Source organism: Siniperca chuatsi, linkage group LG12 (genome assembly GCF_020085105.1).
Source record: "Siniperca chuatsi isolate FFG_IHB_CAS linkage group LG12, ASM2008510v1, whole genome shotgun sequence".
NCBI lineage: Eukaryota > Metazoa > Chordata > Actinopteri > Centrarchiformes > Sinipercidae > Siniperca > Siniperca chuatsi.
The window spans coordinates 28,694,952-28,713,851 of NC_058053.1; the positions used below are offsets into that span (position 1 = coordinate 28,694,952).

General features: G+C 43.5%; 1 protein-coding gene across 3 annotated transcripts in view; it reads right to left on the reverse strand.

Annotated features, from left to right (window-relative positions):
* ttn.2 (titin, tandem duplicate 2) overlaps nt 1–18,900 on the reverse strand; it is a 246,500-nt gene that overhangs the window by 84,343 nt on the left and 143,257 nt on the right. For all 3 annotated transcript variants that reach the window (XM_044216152.1, XM_044216154.1, XM_044216153.1), the window contains 31 exons: nt 18,279–18,548; nt 16,697–16,996; nt 15,838–16,140; nt 15,272–15,459; nt 14,596–14,710; nt 13,872–14,159; nt 13,559–13,710; nt 12,633–12,780; nt 11,678–11,977; nt 10,788–11,075; nt 10,391–10,687; nt 9,386–9,572; nt 9,050–9,165; nt 8,666–8,965; nt 7,991–8,290; nt 7,772–7,877; nt 7,316–7,512; nt 6,923–7,228; nt 6,649–6,802; nt 6,234–6,358; nt 6,011–6,129; nt 5,708–5,888; nt 5,020–5,322; nt 4,076–4,582; nt 2,810–3,112; nt 2,034–2,190; nt 1,720–1,862; nt 1,332–1,450; nt 984–1,161; nt 549–833; nt 135–428 (listed from right to left, as the gene is read on the reverse strand). In XM_044216152.1, the coding sequence (XP_044072087.1) occupies nt 135–428; nt 549–833; nt 984–1,161; nt 1,332–1,450; nt 1,720–1,862; nt 2,034–2,190; nt 2,810–3,112; nt 4,076–4,582; nt 5,020–5,322; nt 5,708–5,888; nt 6,011–6,129; nt 6,234–6,358; nt 6,649–6,802; nt 6,923–7,228; nt 7,316–7,512; nt 7,772–7,877; nt 7,991–8,290; nt 8,666–8,965; nt 9,050–9,165; nt 9,386–9,572; nt 10,391–10,687; nt 10,788–11,075; nt 11,678–11,977; nt 12,633–12,780; nt 13,559–13,710; nt 13,872–14,159; nt 14,596–14,710; nt 15,272–15,459; nt 15,838–16,140; nt 16,697–16,996; nt 18,279–18,548 (7,029 nt within the window). The remainder of the gene's footprint in view (nt 1–134; nt 429–548; nt 834–983; nt 1,162–1,331; nt 1,451–1,719; nt 1,863–2,033; nt 2,191–2,809; nt 3,113–4,075; nt 4,583–5,019; nt 5,323–5,707; nt 5,889–6,010; nt 6,130–6,233; nt 6,359–6,648; nt 6,803–6,922; nt 7,229–7,315; nt 7,513–7,771; nt 7,878–7,990; nt 8,291–8,665; nt 8,966–9,049; nt 9,166–9,385; nt 9,573–10,390; nt 10,688–10,787; nt 11,076–11,677; nt 11,978–12,632; nt 12,781–13,558; nt 13,711–13,871; nt 14,160–14,595; nt 14,711–15,271; nt 15,460–15,837; nt 16,141–16,696; nt 16,997–18,278; nt 18,549–18,900) is intronic.

Genomic DNA, 18,900 nt, shown 5'->3' on the forward strand with positions numbered 1-18,900 from the left:
TGGTTTTAAGTACAAATCCACTTTTCAACCAAGACGACTTATCATGTTACTCCTAAACACTGATTCTTGGTCTGCTCACAAGAAAGAATTTTAGGCATTCATTTCTGAATCAATGAAGTGATTTTAGGACTCACCCTGTGGGTCCAGAGCCGTGATGGGTCCAAGCTCTACGGGCGGGCCCATGCCATACTTGTTCTTGGCAATGACACGGAACGTGTAAACCTGTCCCTCCATGATGCCCACGCACTCGCACTTGGACGAGGCGGTTTCAATGGGCTGCCTCCATGTGTGCATCTTGCCGTCTTTTCTCTCCACAATGAAGCCAGTCAGGTCGCTGCCTCCGTCATCCTCGGGGTCGTCCCAGTTCAGGAAGATCATCTTGCGAGTGACAACAACGGGCTTCAGGTCCGTGACGGGCCCAGGGACATCTAAAGATAAAACAATATTTCTCTCTGTGTTCATTTTTATTTCATAGCATCAATTAATTGCAAGTTAACTGTTGAGCTTTATCATCAAGTCCTGCCCTGCCTTCCTGGACTTCCACTCACCCATGACCTCCACTCTGGTAGAAGCAGACTTGATGCCGCTGGGGTTGCAAGCAGAGATCTGGTATTTGCCGCAGTCCTTCCTCTGGACATTCTTGATTGAAACGATGCTGTCGTTGCCCTCAGTGAGGATCTCCACGTGGTCTTTGTCAGGTTTGCCGTCGTCCTTGGTCCAGGTGATGGATGGGTAGGGTTTACCTGTGACTGTAGCGGGTACACGGAGTGTCTCGCCGGCTCTGATGACCACGCCGTTCTTGACGGACAGGTCCAGTTCAATCACTGGCAGCTCTGTGGAGGGCAACCAGCAACCAAGGAAAGAAGTCAACAACAAAAAAAGCTATGAGATTTCCAACAATGAATTAGAGAACATTTGACCTCAATAAATCCAAATTTCATTCTCTTTAGTTTTTGCTCAGTCTTGTTTTTTTCCCTGCTGACCTGCAGGATTCCTGACGAACACAGACTCTGTGAATCCTGGCGTTCCCTCTCCGGCAGCATTGCAGCCGATGACTCTGACCAGGTACTTGGCTCCCTCTCGGACTCCATAGACAGTGAAGGCCCGGGTCTTCCAGGGACGCTCTGTAGACCTGGACCAGTCCTTGGTACCAGCCATGGCCTGAAGAACACCACAGAAACATTAGAAACATTAGTCTGAACTGAAATCAATATAATATAATAATATTCAACGATTCAACGAATTTGAACCTGCAGCTACAGCGAGGCAGGAAGCTGAAAACAAATGTGAGTAAAGCTGAAAAAGTATCAGAGGTGACTTGACGATCTGACCTTATCCACATGGTATCCCAGGATCTCTCCTCCACCATTGTCGGCAGGTGGGTCCCACTCCACGTCGATGGAGTGGTCAGTGGTCGCTACCACTCGGGCAATTGGAGGTCCAGGAGGTACTGCAGTGTCACAAATAAACACAGATGGGACATATTAACTATGAGACTGACTATATTTCCATGGATATAAGTAGCCTGTTCATGACTCTAATGATGCTGTATTTTCGACAAGTATTTCTAAATATGTAAGTATTCCAGGAGACCACATGAAGATGATCAATTATGACAACCCAACATTTGGTGATGCCAGTTATTTTCCTTCACTTAAACAGATATGAAAACGTTTATCAGAATCGTACTGAACACAGGGTTTAGAGAAGTTTACGTACGGATTGGAGCCTGGGCCGTCTTGGGGTCGGAGGGGACGCTGAACTTTCCGGGGCCGGCCTGGTTTTCGGCTGCCACCCTGAAGATGTAAGTCAGCCCCTCCAGTAGACCTTCAACATTCAGCTCAGTGTCAGGGACGATGTTCCTGAAAACCAGTACAGAAGGGAATATTCAGAATACACAGCAAAAAGATTTTTGGTAAAATGGTATCAATATGCTTTGATATTTCCCCACACACCAGCTAATGCCCACTTTTTTTTATGAATCTTAGTACAAATACAGATAGAAAAGAGGTTTTATTGTTGTGTTTCCTCACCTATTGACACGTGTCCAGTGTGAGCTGTTGATCTCGCGGCGCTCCACCCAGTATCCCAAGATGGGGCTACCATTGTCATTTGGCTCGTTCCAGGTGACCAGCATGCTGCGGGCCGTAATGTCATCAATCTGTGGCTTATCAGGAGCCTCGGGAGTATCTGAGGAGGACGAAGAGACCGTACAGCAGAAAAAAATTAAGTGAGACTCAATTTATGTTTTTTTCTTCACCTTGTATGTTACATATAAAATGTTTATTTTAGCCATGTAATGAACTTTTCTTTGCACTTTTACACTAAAAAAACACTGTATCCTTACTACTGTTTGTATATCTTTGATATCACATAGTGTTTATTCCTTCCTTCTTGACTTGTTTAGAAAACATTGTACAACAGGTCTGAGAAATTAGAAATTGGGTCGCAAAATTATTAAAAGTGTATAGCTATGTAGGGAATTTAGGTAAGCTAAAAACAATGGTAAGTTTACATAAATGTATGCTAACATGGTAAGCTGTCAAAATGGAAACTTATTGAAGCTAATAAACACTGTAAGCTAACAAAAAGAACTAATAGCTAATTTAAAATGTAGTTATTTAAGCATATGTCATATGTGCATAACAGACTTTAAAAAGCAATTATATCTGATAATATAGTTTGTTAAAAAACACAATGTTTAACATGTTAGTTAATGTAAACGGACTTGGCCTGTAAACTCATAAACTAAACCCCCAAAAACAGCAACAGGAAGTATGAACAGGAGTAATAATAAACAATACCATACCGAAAGGATTCTTGGCAATGAGTGGCTTGGAGACGCAGTGTGGACCAGCGCCAAACTTGTTCTCAGCTACAACCCTGAAGATGTACTCCTTTTTCTCGATGAGTTTGGGCACCAGGTAGCGGCATCCTCTTAGTGTGGAGGTGACGCAGCTCCAGCCGATCTCCAGCTTTGAGTTATCCTTCTTCTCCAGAGTGTAGTTGAGGATCTCACTGCCACCATCATCCAGAGGAGGATCCCACTTGCAAATCACAGAGTTCTTCCTGACCTCCTCAAATCTGAAGTTCACCGGAGGCCCGGGAGTATCTGGGGACAGACGAAATGATCATGTTTTTGCCCATGAAATGTCTAAAAGCTACAGCAGGCCTTTCAATAGGGGGATGCTATAAACATTTACTGACATTCACTGCATCAAGCTTATAACAAATTTATATTTAATTCATCAAATGTATTATTAATTTATCATTGATTTGTTAATCAATAAACTAATTGTTTCCTTTATAAAATGCTAAAAGAAATGACAAAGACCATTATTTGCCAAAAATAAAAAGATCGCTAACAGTCTGATTATCAAACTGTAATAAAGTCATAATAATGTTAGATCTGCTTTTGAAATACTGTCTCTGTGAACATGTACGGCTGATATTTTAAGGAGTAATTTGTTAAAATTTGTAATTTACTAAATTTGTTGAAAATACAGAAGTTCTACAATTATACAGCTTTGGTTTTTATACAGTATATATACATATGTATATATGTTTTTGAAAAACAAGTGTGTATATATAACTATACATTACAGTAGAAAAATAAATAGAATACAAATTGGAAAACTTTTTTCATAATATAACTTACAATTCACCAAAAACTTTAATGTTGATATTTCTGACTTAGTCTGATTGTCAAATAGTAATATTTTATTAATTACTCCATTTCACTTCTGAAACATTGTCTCTGTAGACATTTAAGGAGTAATTGGTTAACTTAACTTGATGAAAATACAAAATATCAAGCTTTTTCTTTCTTACTCTTATTGTTATGTATAGGGATGCAACAAAACTGTTTGAGCTCTAGTTCTGTATGTCTTATTCCTATCTGTTTTTAAAGCATATTTATGTGTAGTGCATATGTATTTGTTAAAAAAACAATACATCACTCTTTCATTTAAATTTGTATATCTATATAATGTATGTATATGTAACTATAGATCTGACATTAGACACAGGATACCAAAGAATTACAGTAGAAAATAAAATAGAAAAGAATTCTCACCGAGCACGTTGACCTCGCAGGTTGCTGAGGCGATGCCGTGGTCGTTCTCCACCTTCACCATGTAGACGCCGTGGTCGGGGCGGATCGAGTCCCTGATGACGACAGAGGACGCGCCCCTGCGGCTGTTGTCGATGGCCAGGCGCTCGTTTATCGTCGGGTAGTCGGTCTCCTCCACTTCCGGCTCTGCAACCTCTTCTTCCTTCTTCTCCTCCTTCTTTTCCTCTCCTTCCTTCTTCTCTCCCTCCTTCACCTCTCCCTCCTTCTTCTCCTCTTTCTTCTCGGCCTCTCCCTCCTCTTTCTTCACCTCCTCCTTCTTCTCCACTTTCTTTTTCAGGGGTTTTTCGGGCCTCTTGCGGAGCGGCTCAGGCTGGATCACCTGGTTGTTCCAGTACCAGGTGATCTGAGGGTACGGCGAGCCAGAAATGTTGGCGTTCAGGCAGATCTCACAACCTCGCTTCACGCTGAGGCCAGACTGCAGGCTGCCGCTTAGGAAAACCTTCGGAGGATCTGAGAGAGAACAGAAGTAAAATTAACACAAAAGGTTCAGCTGAAAACTTGACAGCTGCATTATTAGTAAAGAGGGAAGTGAGTTTTTTGATCAGGACACCGATTCTGATCCAGATACGTTCTTATTGTAGATTTTCTACAAAACATTTGCTTGCTGTACCAAGAGCGAGAATTTTGTTAAGCTAAGCTAACCGGCTTCATATTTACATACATACATGAGAGTGGTATCAATCTGAACATATAACTCTCAGCAAGAAAGCCAATTCTTGCTGAGTGTATTTTCCAAAATGTTGAACTTTTCCTATTAAATTCCAATAAATTAAATGTAAATCAAATAAAGCATTTTTTATGAATATATAACTAAATTTGTCTTAGCTTGCTTTGCCCGACAATGAGAAAATAGTTTTGAGGTCGTCAGGAGCTGATGTCATCCTTACCGATGGCGTTTAAGGCCTTGACGAATGGCGGGCTGCGTGACGGTTCGCTGACCCCGGCAGCATTTTCCGCTTTGACTCTGAAGGTGTAGCTCTTGCCCTCCGTCAGCCTTCTGACAGTGTAGGACAGGACGGGCACCAGGAAGTCGTTGCACCTCTCCCACTTGTCCTCGCCCTTCTGCTGTTTCTCCAGGATGTAGCCCATGATCTTGCAGCCGCCGTCGTACATGGGAGGCTTCCAGGTCAGAGTGACGGTGCTGGATGTGGGGTTGTGGGTCTCCACGTCCACCGGCGGGTCGGGAGCATCTGGGACAAGATATGGATTTCAGTTAGATTTCTCTTTTTATACATTTATTTTTTTAATTCACTCATCAGAGGAATGAAATATTCTGTTCACAGCTACACAATTTTCTATTTCAAAATGTTTCTGTAATTTAACAGATTTAAACTCCAAAAACACTTGATCCTACATTATAATGCAACTGGATAGCGGCAATAGCTAAGTGATGACATCACTATGACATCATCAGAGTTTTCTCCTCCAGAGCCTCAGAAGAGAATATCAAAGTTTAGTAGCACTCCTCGTCACAGGTAAACTGACTGTAAAATTGGGGGAGTGGCCTTTTAACAATGAATCCAAAATCTAATTTTCATGCATCATATCAAACAGGAAATGTCTGTTTTTTCTTACGTTTCTGGTCCTCTGCGATGACCGGGTTGCGGAGCTCAATGAACTCTCCTCCTCCGATCTTGTTGACGGCCTGGACTCTAAAGTAGTACTCTCCGTTGAGGATGAGGTCTTTGACGGTCCAGCTCACCTTGTTCTCTCCGGACATCATGTTGACGTACGTCCTCCTGCCGGCCTCACGCCGCTGCACACGCACAAACAAATAACAAACAAAAGAAACATCAGTTTAAGTGTCTTTCCGGCCCTGATGTCAGATTTAAAACCGTCATTGCAGCTCAGAAATAAAAACATGCTGCCATCTTGGACCTGCAGGACGTAGTGAAGAATCGGGCTGCCGCCATCGTAGTCTGGAGGATCCCAGGAGATTTTACAGGAGCTCTTTGTGATCTCAGAGGCTATGATTTCCTTACAGGGACCAGGAAGACCTGATGACAGAGAGACAGAGACGTGTTAAAAAGTAATCTGCTGAGAGTCCAGGAGACTGATGTCTATGTGATCATGTAAAAACTGGACATGTGTGATTGACTACCGATAACTTTGACGTTGATGGCGGCGCTGGCGGCTCCTAGTTTGTTCTCAAGAGTAACCTTGTACTGTCCGGCATCAGCGTGAAGGCTGCTGTCAATCTCCAGGTGACAGGAGGTATACTCCTTCCTGTTGGACACAAACAATCCCATCAGTCACTGCTGCTCACACTGACAAAGGACACTAGACCACAAAACCCCCCAACACCCTAGAGCAGATACAGGACCGTTTTAGCCACAGAGAGATATGATTATTCTAAATTAAATTTCTGATATTGAATTAGAGCTACAATGATTAGTCGATTAACCACAAACATTGGTGGCTTGTAATTGGTGAATTACTGAAACCGATTCATAGATGGAAAGTCAGATATGTTGAATATTGACCGACAAAAAAAACGTATGAAACGTCTCACTGACCTGAAGCTGAGGCGTTCGTCAGCCTTCAGCTCCTTGCCGTCTTTGTGCCAGGTGATTCTGGGTGAAGGGACTGCACTGAAGGGAACTGGGATGTGCAGCTTCTCTGTTTCCACAACAACCAGGTCCAAAGTCTGGAAGTCCAGTGTTGGTTTACCTGGAAACACAGAAAAAACAAGATACTCATTCACCCATTAGTGTCAATTTGATGATTTACAGAACTTTCCACAGGAAACGTGACACTAAGGACAATGTTAAGCCCAGTAGACGTTCTTACAGTCAGATTCTTTGGCGAAGACGTTCTCAGAGATGTCGGAGGGCTCGCTGACTCCGACAGCGTTGATGGCTCTCACTCTCAGGATGTACTCCTTCTCAGGGACCACGCCCTCCTCCACCCGGTACTTCAGCTCCTTCACTGGACGGGAGTTGACCCTCATCCACTTCTCTGTCCCGGCCTCACACATCTCGATGTGGTAGCCGGTGATGGGGCAGCCGCCATCCCTCTGTGGAGGCTTCCAGGCGATGGACAGGAAGTCCCGGCTGGCTCCGGTCACATGCAGCTCAATGGGCGGTGATGGGACACCTAGAAGGGACAGGACAGATGGATTCTGATTCTTTCTCCACATTTCTATGATTTTTTCAATAAGCCATTACTCATCACTGAACTAACCTGTTGGATCTTCGATAGTGAGGATCTCGGTGGGTTCGCTTGGATGACCGACGCCGGCCTCATTCTCAGCGCTGACCTGGAACTGAACCTCTGTTCCCTCAATGACGTCTGTCACTCTGTACTTACAGTCTGGACCTGAAGTCTTCCCGCATTTCACCCAGCGAGTTCCAAGCTTCTCCTTCTTCTCAATGGAATACCTGGAGGCCATAATCACAGAAAGGTAAAAACACCTTCATACAGACTTTCAACACTGAGGAAATAAACCTGCTACTACAGCAAGTGAAAAAGCTATTATGAGAAATTAGTGAAAGGTAGCGTTGGTACGGAACTACAAATTAATCCTCATCAGGATGGCATGAAAAAATGTGAATGAATTTCCCAAACAGTTTTTGTTACTGTTATTATTTAATGTTGAAAATCTCTTGCCAATAAAGATTTAGGTGAAAAAACCCCCACCTGAGTATGGGTCTGCCACCGTCGTTTTTAGGTTCCTCCCACTGCAGCTCCACATATCTTTTGCTCACAGCATTGACAGCAAGAGCGTATGGTGGCCCAGGAGTAGCTGTAACAAAAAAAACTCTTATTATCCCCCATTGACAGAGCGAACACAGGGGATTTTCTTCATCCTCCTGATTCAAATAATTAATCTATACATGAAACTACTCTCTGACTGACTGAAAGTGTCTTTGGCCAGCACAGAGTCCTCTAGTTCGCAGAACGGTCCGACGCCCACAGCGTTCTCGGCTGCAACGCGGAACACGTAGAGCGATCCTTCGTTGAGCGGCGTCACGGTGTACTTCAGCTCCTTGACTGTGGTGTCAACGGCCTGCCAACCTTTACGCCGGACATCACGTTTCTCCACCACGTAGTTGGTGATGGGTGAGCCTCCGTCTCGCTCAGGGACCGTCCACTTCAACTCGGCACTGTTCCTGCTGATGTTGATGACGTCCAACCAGCGAGGAGCCGAAGGAGGGTCTGAGGAGATTAAGACAAAGATTTCTTCATGTTGGATCTCAAAGATTTACTGTCATATGTTGAATGTGTCAGTTGAACATGGCGAGTTCCTTAGCAGCAGCTGACATGTTGTGTCTTAGCTAGAGAATATGCTTGACATATTAACTGTGTCCAAAATCTTTATTATATAGTGTTCTACAGTTTTTGTTTGACATGTCTGCTCTAGACAGTTTGATATGTTGCGTCTGTTCTAGGTTAGTCTGTTTAAAGTTGTGTCTTCTTTAGACGGTCAGTTTTACATGGTGTGTCTATTCTAGAGCGTCACTTGGCAAGTTTGTTTGTCTGTCCTAGAGTGTTAGTTTAACGTGTCTGTTTCAGAGCATCAGTTTTTCTTACTGAGTCTCTCTTTGCAGAGCACTGGGTCACTGGGTTCGCTGGGTTCGCTCTCCCCGGCCACGTTAACGGCTCGCACCCTGAACGAGTACTCCTGCTTCTCCATCAGGCCCTTCAGGAAGTGCTCCAGGATGTTGATGTTCTCTGCCACGCGGATCCAGTCCATGGTACCACTCTTCAGCATCTCAATGACGTAGCCGTCAATCTTTGCTCCGCCGTCGTGCTCTGGTTTGGTCCACATCAGGAAGCAGGAAGTCTTAGCCACGTCCTTCACCGTGGGTTTACCGGGAGGCCATGGAGGATCTGGAAGAGTTAGACCATGATGATTTTAACGCTCTGAAAGGATTTTAGATGCTCATACACAACTAAAGTGAGTGGTTTTTGTACCGATAGGATCTTTGACGAGTATCGGGTCTGTCTCCTTGCTGGGTTTTCCAGTTCCAGCCAGATTCTCAGCCAGGACTCTGAACTTGTACTTCTTCCTGGTGGGAAGACCTTTGACTCTACAGAAGAAAACACATCACATCAACATATTGAAATCCAACAAAGAAGCACAGCGTAAAACTCATTTAAGACACGATTTCACTTTGTTTTTGTCTGGTGCTGCTGCCTATGTTGGCCAGGACTCACTTGAAAAAGAGATTTTTAATCTCAGTGGGACCTATCCTGGTTAAATAAAGGTTCAATTAAAAAAAATAAAGAAAGCAGAGCAGTTAGACTCACCTGTAGTTGGTGTCTTTGATGGGCAGCTTGTTGCATCTGATCCACCTGTCGTGGTCAGGTTCATATCTCTCCACCCAGTATCCGGTGATGGGGCTTCCTCCATCCTCATCAGGCTCATACCAGGTCAGTGTCAACGAGTCCTTGGCGATATCTGAAGGCTCCAGCTTGTAAGGAGCTCCAGGAGTCTCTGAAGACAAAACAAGAGGGATGAGGTTAATCCCAGCTAAGCCTAACCATTTGATGATCCACTTTTTACACAAAGAGCCCTGTTTATTACTGATCCAAAAAAACTTACCTGACCAAGAAAGAACCTACTTGTCTGAACTTGAGATGGACCGAGCCATTAAAGAAAAACCCTCAACAGACAACGGCTGGACTCATGCCTGGTAGTCCCAAAAAAATGGGACCTGATTCTGATATTGTAATGAGGCTTAATTCCTTCTTTGTCTGTGGTTGTAACAAATGTCGTCCACACTAAACTCAGTTTGACAAATCAATTTTGTTGAAGTTTTCCATTTACGTTGTTGAGAAATGCCTTCATCATAGATGCCAAGTAACAAAGCAGGTCAGATGTAGACAGAAGTAGCTTTAACTAGCATTGAATGGTATCCACAGAAACAAGACGCATTGGGTCCCTTAAGGAGGTGGTAGAGTTATGCTAAAATATCATTAACAAGTTATGGGAAAACCTCTTTATTATTTTATATCCTTGGATGTTCATCTTGGGGCGAAATTTTGCTGCTGCTTATGAATCTTTAACTAAACGAAAAGTCCTGTCACCTGGAGACATTTTAGGAAATACGCTTACTAGCTTTCTTTGGACAGAGCCATGACAGCTGTTTCCTGCTACTTCCCGTCTTTATGCTAAGCTAAGTTAGCTGGCTGCTCATTGTATTTACTGTACAGACACTCATTCACATCAGTGAATAAGCACAAACATCAAACTTTTCCTTTGAGAATACAAATTCATGTGATAAACCTCAGTCCTTTTGTCAGGTGACCTACCGAAGGGGTATCTGGCGATGATGGATGGGTGTTCAGCCGGTGGGCCAACACCAAACTGGTTCTCAGCGAAGACTCTGAAGATGTACTCCTTGAACTTGACCAGGCCCACAGCTTTGTACGTGGTCTGTTTAACGGTGGAGGACAGCCGGTGCCAGATCTCGCTGTCGGCAGCTCTGCGCTCAACGATGTAGTTGGTAACTCTGGAACCGCCGTCGTCACGCGGAGGGTTCCAGGCCAAGAAGCAGGACTCGTTGGTGATCTCAGAGATGTCAAAGGCAGCCGGAGGACCGGGCTTATCTGTGTGAGAAAAGTATATTTGACATTTAATTAACCAGAAACTAAGAAAGTCATTATGAAAACCTTTTTTTTCTCCTTTTCTGTTATCAACTGGTCTTACCGAGAATGTTGACGTCGACGGTGGCAGTGGCGCGGCCGCTGCTGTTGGTGGCCTCTATGATGTAGGTAGAGCTGTCGTCTCTCTTGGTCTTGGCGATGGTGACGGTGGAGTGTCCTGGCTTGGAGTCGATGGACAACCTGTCATCTGGCTTGAGGACCAGGTCGGCCTTGGTCCATTTCACCCGGGGCTCGGGCTTACCCGTCACCTCGGCAGGGAGTTCGATCTTGCTACCGGCCTTGGCGGTCAGACCGGCCAGCAGCTTGGCGTCCAGTCGGATCTCTGGAGGCTCTGCATGGACAATATGGACGAGGGGTTGGTCAGAAGTTTGCAGTTTAGAGGATAATTAACAGGAAATTTGGGGAAAGTTGAACTATTAACTTTATCAGAAACTGAACTGCTATGCTAAGGGACAAATTAAACTTAGCGCTGTTTATTGTATCTTGTTAATTACTACAAAATCATGAATATCTTCACACAACATCAGTGTGTATTTCCCACATGCCACTTTGTGTAGTCCACAGTATGTGGTGTAGAACTCCCCCTGGTGTTTATTGCTGGTAATCAAGGTTTGGTTATTTGGACAGGTTAAAATCAAACAAATGACACACAAATTAGGGCTGCAACTAAGGATTATTTTCATTATGTTCTTGATTCTGCCTGAAGGCATACATTTGGTGGTAAATCTGGAACCATTTTGTCTCTATCAATTTTTTTGGAGCTCCTCCACTTATTATGTAGAATAAATGTTGACAAAGAAAAATATCCTTATCATAGCTTTTAATTTTGCATAGTCTAAATAATCATAATTAATCGGACATTTTGTACACGAGAGGATTAGAGCAAAGTGAAAAAGTAATTTCAGGTCTCTAACAGGAAGACGTTCTTGGTACCTTTGGGATCAACGGCCTGGATCTCGTCGGTGGCCTTGCAGGGCCGGCTGGCTCCGAGTCGGTTCAGGGCTCGGACTCTGTAGGAGTACCACTGGCCCTCGATCAGACCAGTCACCTGGCACTTCAGATCTGGCACCATGTCCCCGCAGGGCTCCCACTTATCGGTTCCTCTTTGGCAGCGCTCCACGTTGTAACCTCGGATACCAGTACCGCCGTCGTACTTTGGCGGCTCCCAGGTCAGGAAGATGCCGTTGGCTGACTTGTCTCTCCACCTCAGGTTCTCTGGGGGGTCGGGGATGGCTGGAGGAAAACGAGGCGGAGGGGTTAGAACGTTCCTTAGGAAAAGGAAGCCTGTTTTGGGAAAGGCTAAAAAAAAAGACCCACCCCTCCAAACTCTTTGTAAACAGAGCATCTTTCTGACTACAGCAGATTAGTAACCTATCAACATAATACATTTAATAATAACAACAACCAGTATTATTATTATTATATGTAACATATACTTCATCATCCAAAAAAAAAATACAAATATATATACAAATAAAATACAAAAAAATAATAATAAATACTTGGAAACATGGCATGTTATTAACCATTATTAACAAAACATTAGGGCTACATTTGTCTGAAATGTTCATTAATTTTAATGTATTTGAAAATACAAAAGTAAATTTCAGACATATGATAAAAAGCTGTGGAAACCAGCTACTTAACATATATATGTAAAAAAAACACACCAGGAAATTAACTGTTGACGCAGTCTCCAATTAATCCTGTATCCAATGAGTTTTAAATCTAAGAGTAATCATGCTGTGCAAAGACATTTGCAGTGACATAGTGAAAAACTAAGACCTCTAATAACACTTTTTAAGACTCTTAAGCACTTTTGAGACCTTAAAGTTAAATTATTTCTTATTGTAGTTTTATTAATTTGAGACATCCTGGTCTGACTCACTGGCAGGAGAGGAGACGTTGACGGGCTCGTCGATGTACGCCGGCTCTCCTGGTCCACACTTGTTGCAGGCGGTGACTCTGAACAGATACTCCTTCCCTTCAACCACGTCGGTGACTGTGAACTCCTGATCCTGGATACCTGTGATCACCTGAGAGAGAGAACAGAGAGATAGTTTGAATTTATTATCAGACGTCAGGTCAAAGAGTTCCCTATTGTTTCATCTCCTTCTCCTTCACATGATTGGTTTGGTTGTATTTTATTTGCATCATGCTTAATTATTAAGTGGAAATGAGTTTTGTGAATTCATGTAAAATGGGCCTCATGCAAGAACATTATTTCATCTTAAACCTCTCTGTGAGGTTTGTTCCTACAACCCTCATAACAAACTTGTCATAAATTGCTTGTTTCAACCTAACGAATGCCATGTGGGAGTGCACATTCAAGAGATGTGATCATTAGCATAATCATTGCCCCCAAATGGATCTTTCAGGCTGCTTGTTCTGCTGCATTTATGGTTTCATTCACAAAAATGTTACCAAAGAGTAAAAGGAAGAATTTCACACTGCAAAGTGTCAGTAGTATTAGAGGACCTCCAAAAACATCTCTACGCTCTAAAAAGCAAAGTGGTGCATGATGGGAGGCAATCAAAGGGAAGTGACAGTCATGGAAATACTGGACGAGAGAATATAATACAGCAGGTGATGTTACACTGTCAGGTGTTCACCTGGACCTGCATCAAGACCCTGAGGCAGCTGTGAGTGAGAGAATTTTCCTAACATCTACAGAACTGCACAAACCCAGTCAATCATCCTATTTACATCTGAGACTTAATAATAAATACGAAAACAATGATTAAAGTGCATGAGAAGAGCATGAACTGTAGTTGGTTAAGCACACACTGTGGAATGCAGATGTTGATGTCGTACCTTGACCCAGGTCTTTCGGGACATATCCCGTTTCTCCACCTGGTAGCCGGTCAGAGGACTTCCTCCATCGTGCTCCGGAGCCTCCCAGCTCAGGTGGACGTGCTGCCGGGTCACCTCCAGGACCTTGAAGTCCTTTGGAGCGCTGGGCGCAGCTGGAGGACACAAACAGAAATACAATGATGTCGAAATGTTAACAAAAAATAAAAGCAGTTTTGAACCAGAAAAGGTTCTTTGTAATGTTTATAGTCCCTTAATTTGTGTGTTGCTATTCACAGATTTGTTCTGGATTAGAAAATAGTTTTTCATGGCGTACCGATGACATTGACTTCGATCTCTCCAGAGACAGACGTGACATCGTTCTCCAGCTGCAGGGTGTAGCTGCCTTTGTCCGGGCGGACGCTTGGCGTGACGATCAGTTCTGTGAACGTGGACTTGGTCGTCAGGGTGACGCGTTCGTCAGCGGTGGTCATCTCCTTCTCTCCGAAGGTCCACTTGGCGACGGGGGTCGGGTATCCGCTGATGGGGACTCTGATGGTGAGAGGCTGAGGGACGATCACCTCCAGGCCGTCTTTGAAAGCGCTCAGGTCGAAGGTCGGACCGACTGGAGAGGGGAAAGAGAGGCATGATGCGAACTGAAACATTAGATGCGCTTCTAATAAAGGATCCATTTCTGATGTTTGACACATTCTACTCGTGTTTCATGTTTGGGGTGTCCACTTTCTTTCAACCTGCCTGTTAGACAGTAAAGAGCTTTTTACTTTGAAGCAACTGGAGGAATTTTACTATGAAGACGCTGTAAAGTGATTAGAAGCTGCGTCAACAACTACTGTAGCTATTGGTTTACTTCTTTTCACAAAGAAACAGGTGTATAAACCTTTTGGCACAGTTTCCTCGGGAAGGCTAAGATTTGCTGGTAATAATTAATATGTTACTTCAAAACAGTGTGATTTAATTCTTCTGAAATGTCACAAAACTACAACAAAAAACACGAAAGAGACATTGATAATAAAACACATCAAAGACAGTGTCTGTCTCACCATGTGGGTCGTCGGCCAGCAGAGGTCCGATGATGTTTGACGGGTCGGAGACTCCGGCGGCGTTTTCAGCAAACACTCTGTAGTTGTACTTGGTTCCGTATTTCAGACCAGACACCTGAAGTAAAAAGTTAATTTTTAGAGAATTAATCTGACAATGGTTGCGGGGGGGGGCAGGGCTTTTACTTTGAAGTAACTATATGCCTGCAGTGACCTTTCTCAACCCTCTAACACTTTTTAAAAAATGAACAAATATTAATGCCACCTCCCCCGTCAGCCTTCACACACACCTTTTTTTCATGCCTTGATTTCATTAGATTCCTTGGAGGACTTTTACTGTAGTCAAATTTTATAAATTAAACCCCTTGAGATGTGTAATATTACTTTGAAATCACTGCTGGAGGGCTTTTAATGTAAAGCAGCCATTCGAAGACTTTTACTGTGAAATCAGATGGATTGCTTTATTAAGAGGCATGTAGAGGAAAATACTGTGAAACAGCCGGAGGGTTTTTATAATACAACATACACAAGTGTTTAATGTAGCCTGAAATGCTAACTTACCCCTCTGTGAAGTTATGGCACTTGTTTTGTGAAATGGTCAGTTACAAACTTTCAAAAAGTCCATTACATATCTGACAGAAAACAGCAAATCAGGATTTATGTGAATTGTTATCTGCACCTTGTAGAAGAGGTCGGGGCAGAGGCGGGCGTTGCAGCGGAGCCACTTGTCGGTGCCGTCCTCGCAGCGCTCGATGATGTATCCGGTGATCGTGCTGCCTCCATTCCTCAGAGGAGTCTCCCAGGTGAGCTGCACTGAGCTCTTGTTCTGGTCCTCCCAGACCAGGTTCAGAGGGGGACTGGGACGCTCTGCAGGGGACAGACACAAAAAACACAAACATTACTGGGAGACTGAGATGATGGAGATATTCTTTTAACCACTGAGATGGCTGGACGCGCTCCAGGTTTTATGTTGTACTGTCACATTGCTTAATGTCAGCTTGCGTGGTTGTTTTTAGCATTTGATTCGACATATTGTTTTTATATTGAATTTGTATTATATTATGTTTTATATCTATATATATATATCATGTTTAAGCCTGTATGTGTTCAGTGTTTCACCTGGCTGCAAGACAAATTCCCCCTCAGGGACAATAAAGTTAAGTTGCAGTTGAGGTCGAGAGCGGAAGAGCCTTTCTTATTGAGCTAGAAAGTGTAATGACTTTTCTGTCCGTCAGCCAGGCTTACCAATGGGATCCATGATCTTGACGGGCTGTGAGGCGGCGCTGGGCTTGCCGACACCGGCTTTGTTCTCAGCTTTGACTCTGAAGATGTACTCTTTGTTCTCGATGACGTCGTTAATGATGGCGCTGAGCTCGTCGGCTTTGGTCACCTGGACGGGCGACCACTTCACCGACGTCCTGTCACGCAGCTCGATGATGTAAGAGGTGATGGGAGAGCCTCCGTCCGACTCGGGAGGCTCCCAGGAGACGGTGCAGCCGAACTTGGTGACGTTTCCCACGATCACGTTTAGAGGAGCATCAGGAACATCTAAAAAAAATAAACAGAAGACAATTCAGTAAACTGAGGGAAACGTTCTGGTGGAATTCGTTTACCAAGTGTCATTTATGTATGATCAACAAATTAAGGCAGAGGGGGGCATTGCTGGAACTGTCTTAATTGTAAAGTTTATGATTTTATCTCATCAATTGTACAATTTTGAGGTACTTATACTTTACTTGAGAATTTCCATGTTCTGTTACTTACACTTTTAAGAACATAATCTGCTATTTCGTGGCTCCGATATATAAATGTAACGTGACAAAACGTTTGCAGATAAGAGCTAGGGAAAAATTAAAAGGTAAATTTATACATTTCTATGTTTTACTTTATAGTGAAGCAGATGTAAAAAAGTCAGATTCAGGTCTTAACTCAATTTTCACCAAATGTGTACCGGACTGTGTTTTGCCTTTGTAGGGCAGAATAAGATGCAACCTGTTAGATGTGTATCGACAGACCCTGTACGAGTTCTGTGCCATGTCAACCCAATCGCTTACCTCGAAAGGATCAATGAAAAACAGACGTCCGGATTCCGAGTAATTCTTACCAAACTTGTTCTTGGCCTGTACAGGTTTGTCAGTCTCTGTGTTGGGTCCGCTGCCGACCCGGTTTCGGGCGCAGACTCTGAACAGGTACATGGAGTCCTTGTGGAGGCCGGCCACCGTGTACTCAGGACTCTCGGCGTGGTCGGTGGCCAGTGTCCAGGTCTTACGCTTCACGTCACGTCTCTCCACCACGTAGCCAATGACCTTGCTGCCGCCATCGTTCTCAGGCTCCTCCCATGCCAAGCTGACCTCGCCATCGGCGGTATCGACCACCTGCAGGTTCTTTACGGGTCCAGGGACATCTAGAAAAAAAATTATCAGGGTGAAATGGACAATACAATAACGGGACACTTACATTTACTGTCAGAGAAGTGAGAAACGGTTCTTAGTAACGTACAAAGCAGAGTTAAGAAGTCTGCATGCAAACTGACACTGTAACAAAGGAGAGTATTTTTTTAGAGACAGTGACAGTAGAGAGCTGACATTTAACAAAGGCCAGACTGGAACCGGAGATGTGACAATTACATGGTAAACAAAAATGTTCTGGTTTTTAAATAGTTTTCAGCTGATGACGATGATGATAACTGAATCTCAAAATACACAGTAAACGCTGATTTATTGACAGTGTAGTTCATGTTGAAGAGAAACTGTGTGGAGCCTGTCATCTACTGTTGAAATCAGGTACTGCAATGACCCTCTCCTATTGGCTGGACTTTAGTACCAGGTGATGTCACCTATTCTATTGACTAAATTAAACTGGTGTTGAGAAAACTAAGGGTCCTGCAGTGGTTGAATCTTAACAAACACGTTTTGGTCAGAAATTCCCATCATCTTAAAGTTTTTAAGAAACATCATTCTTGACCTTGGAAACAGCAGTTGTTAAAATAATCTCACCACAAGGAGCTTTTGGTCATATCACATGATCTTTATTAGCGGATGGAGTTTCGCCAGTTGTCATGAAATCTTAGAGGTTAAAATGTTCTATTTTCTCTCATTTGGTCTCATTGCGTCTCCCGTTATGCTGACAGTGAACCAGTGAGCAAGATTGGCCTCGTAATATTTTCTTGACTTCGGTGTTGACTGATTGACATCATCCGAACCCAACCACAATAGGCATTACGTTGGTCGCGTCAAGGTTACAACAGTAAATCGATTACATTTTGGTTTAATTACACTGAACGATGACTTTGTCTGACGTGAGGCGTCCAAGTTTGTTTGATTCCACAATATGTTTTTATTGTAAATAATATTGAAAAGTTCAGAAAAGTCAGAGTTGTAATTATGACTTAGATGTTGGCCTGAACTCTGTTTCCAAGTCAGAAACTGGTGATTATGACACAGAACCGCTGTATGTCGGAGCTGTAGTTCCAACATTCAACATGAGTGTAATTTTCACATTTTATCAATTGACATCATATATAAAAAATTTCAGTATTTTATGGTTATCTTAATATTAACTTGCCTTAACATGACTTCACCTTGTAGAATAGCTAACCTGGTTTTGGTCTCTATATGAAGAGATTCAGTAAAGCCTACATGACAACAGTTAGGCAGCAGTTTTAGCTTCATGTTCAGAGAACTCACCGATGACGTCCAGTCTGATGAAGGCTTCTCCCTCCCCGTGTTTGTTCTTGATGATGATCTTGTAGCGGCCCTCGTCGGACTTCGTGGGATCCTTCAGCCGGTACTCTGTGCGGTCTGCGGATGTGTGGACGTTGTCTTTCGGCAGACTCACGTTGTTGTACAGCCAGTCGGCCTCGGCCTGTGGGTAGGCGCTGTAGGGGACGGCCATGACGATGGGCTTCCTGGCGTCTGTGACATAGTTCTGGTCTGTAGTCTTTATCTGAGGGACAGCTGGAAGGGGGGGCAAGGAGACGTGGTCAGAGAGACAACAACACTGGAAACATGTTCTCCACCAGGCTGTCATCCTGTAATTAATAATAATAATAACAATTGTTCCCTCATTAAAGTTCATCTGCAGTCATCAGGAAGAGCTTTCATTTCTCAGCCTTGGACCGCAGCTGGTTAAACACTTGTGTTAATCAGCCTCTGCATGTTTTTGGATAAACAATCTATACTTTCATTCACAGTTAATACTGTCCTACAAAGACACTGGAATCAAACATCAGAGATAAGGCAGTAAAGCACGATGACTCTTTGTTGTAAACATACAAATACAACCCCCCCACTTCCAAACTTGTGCCCT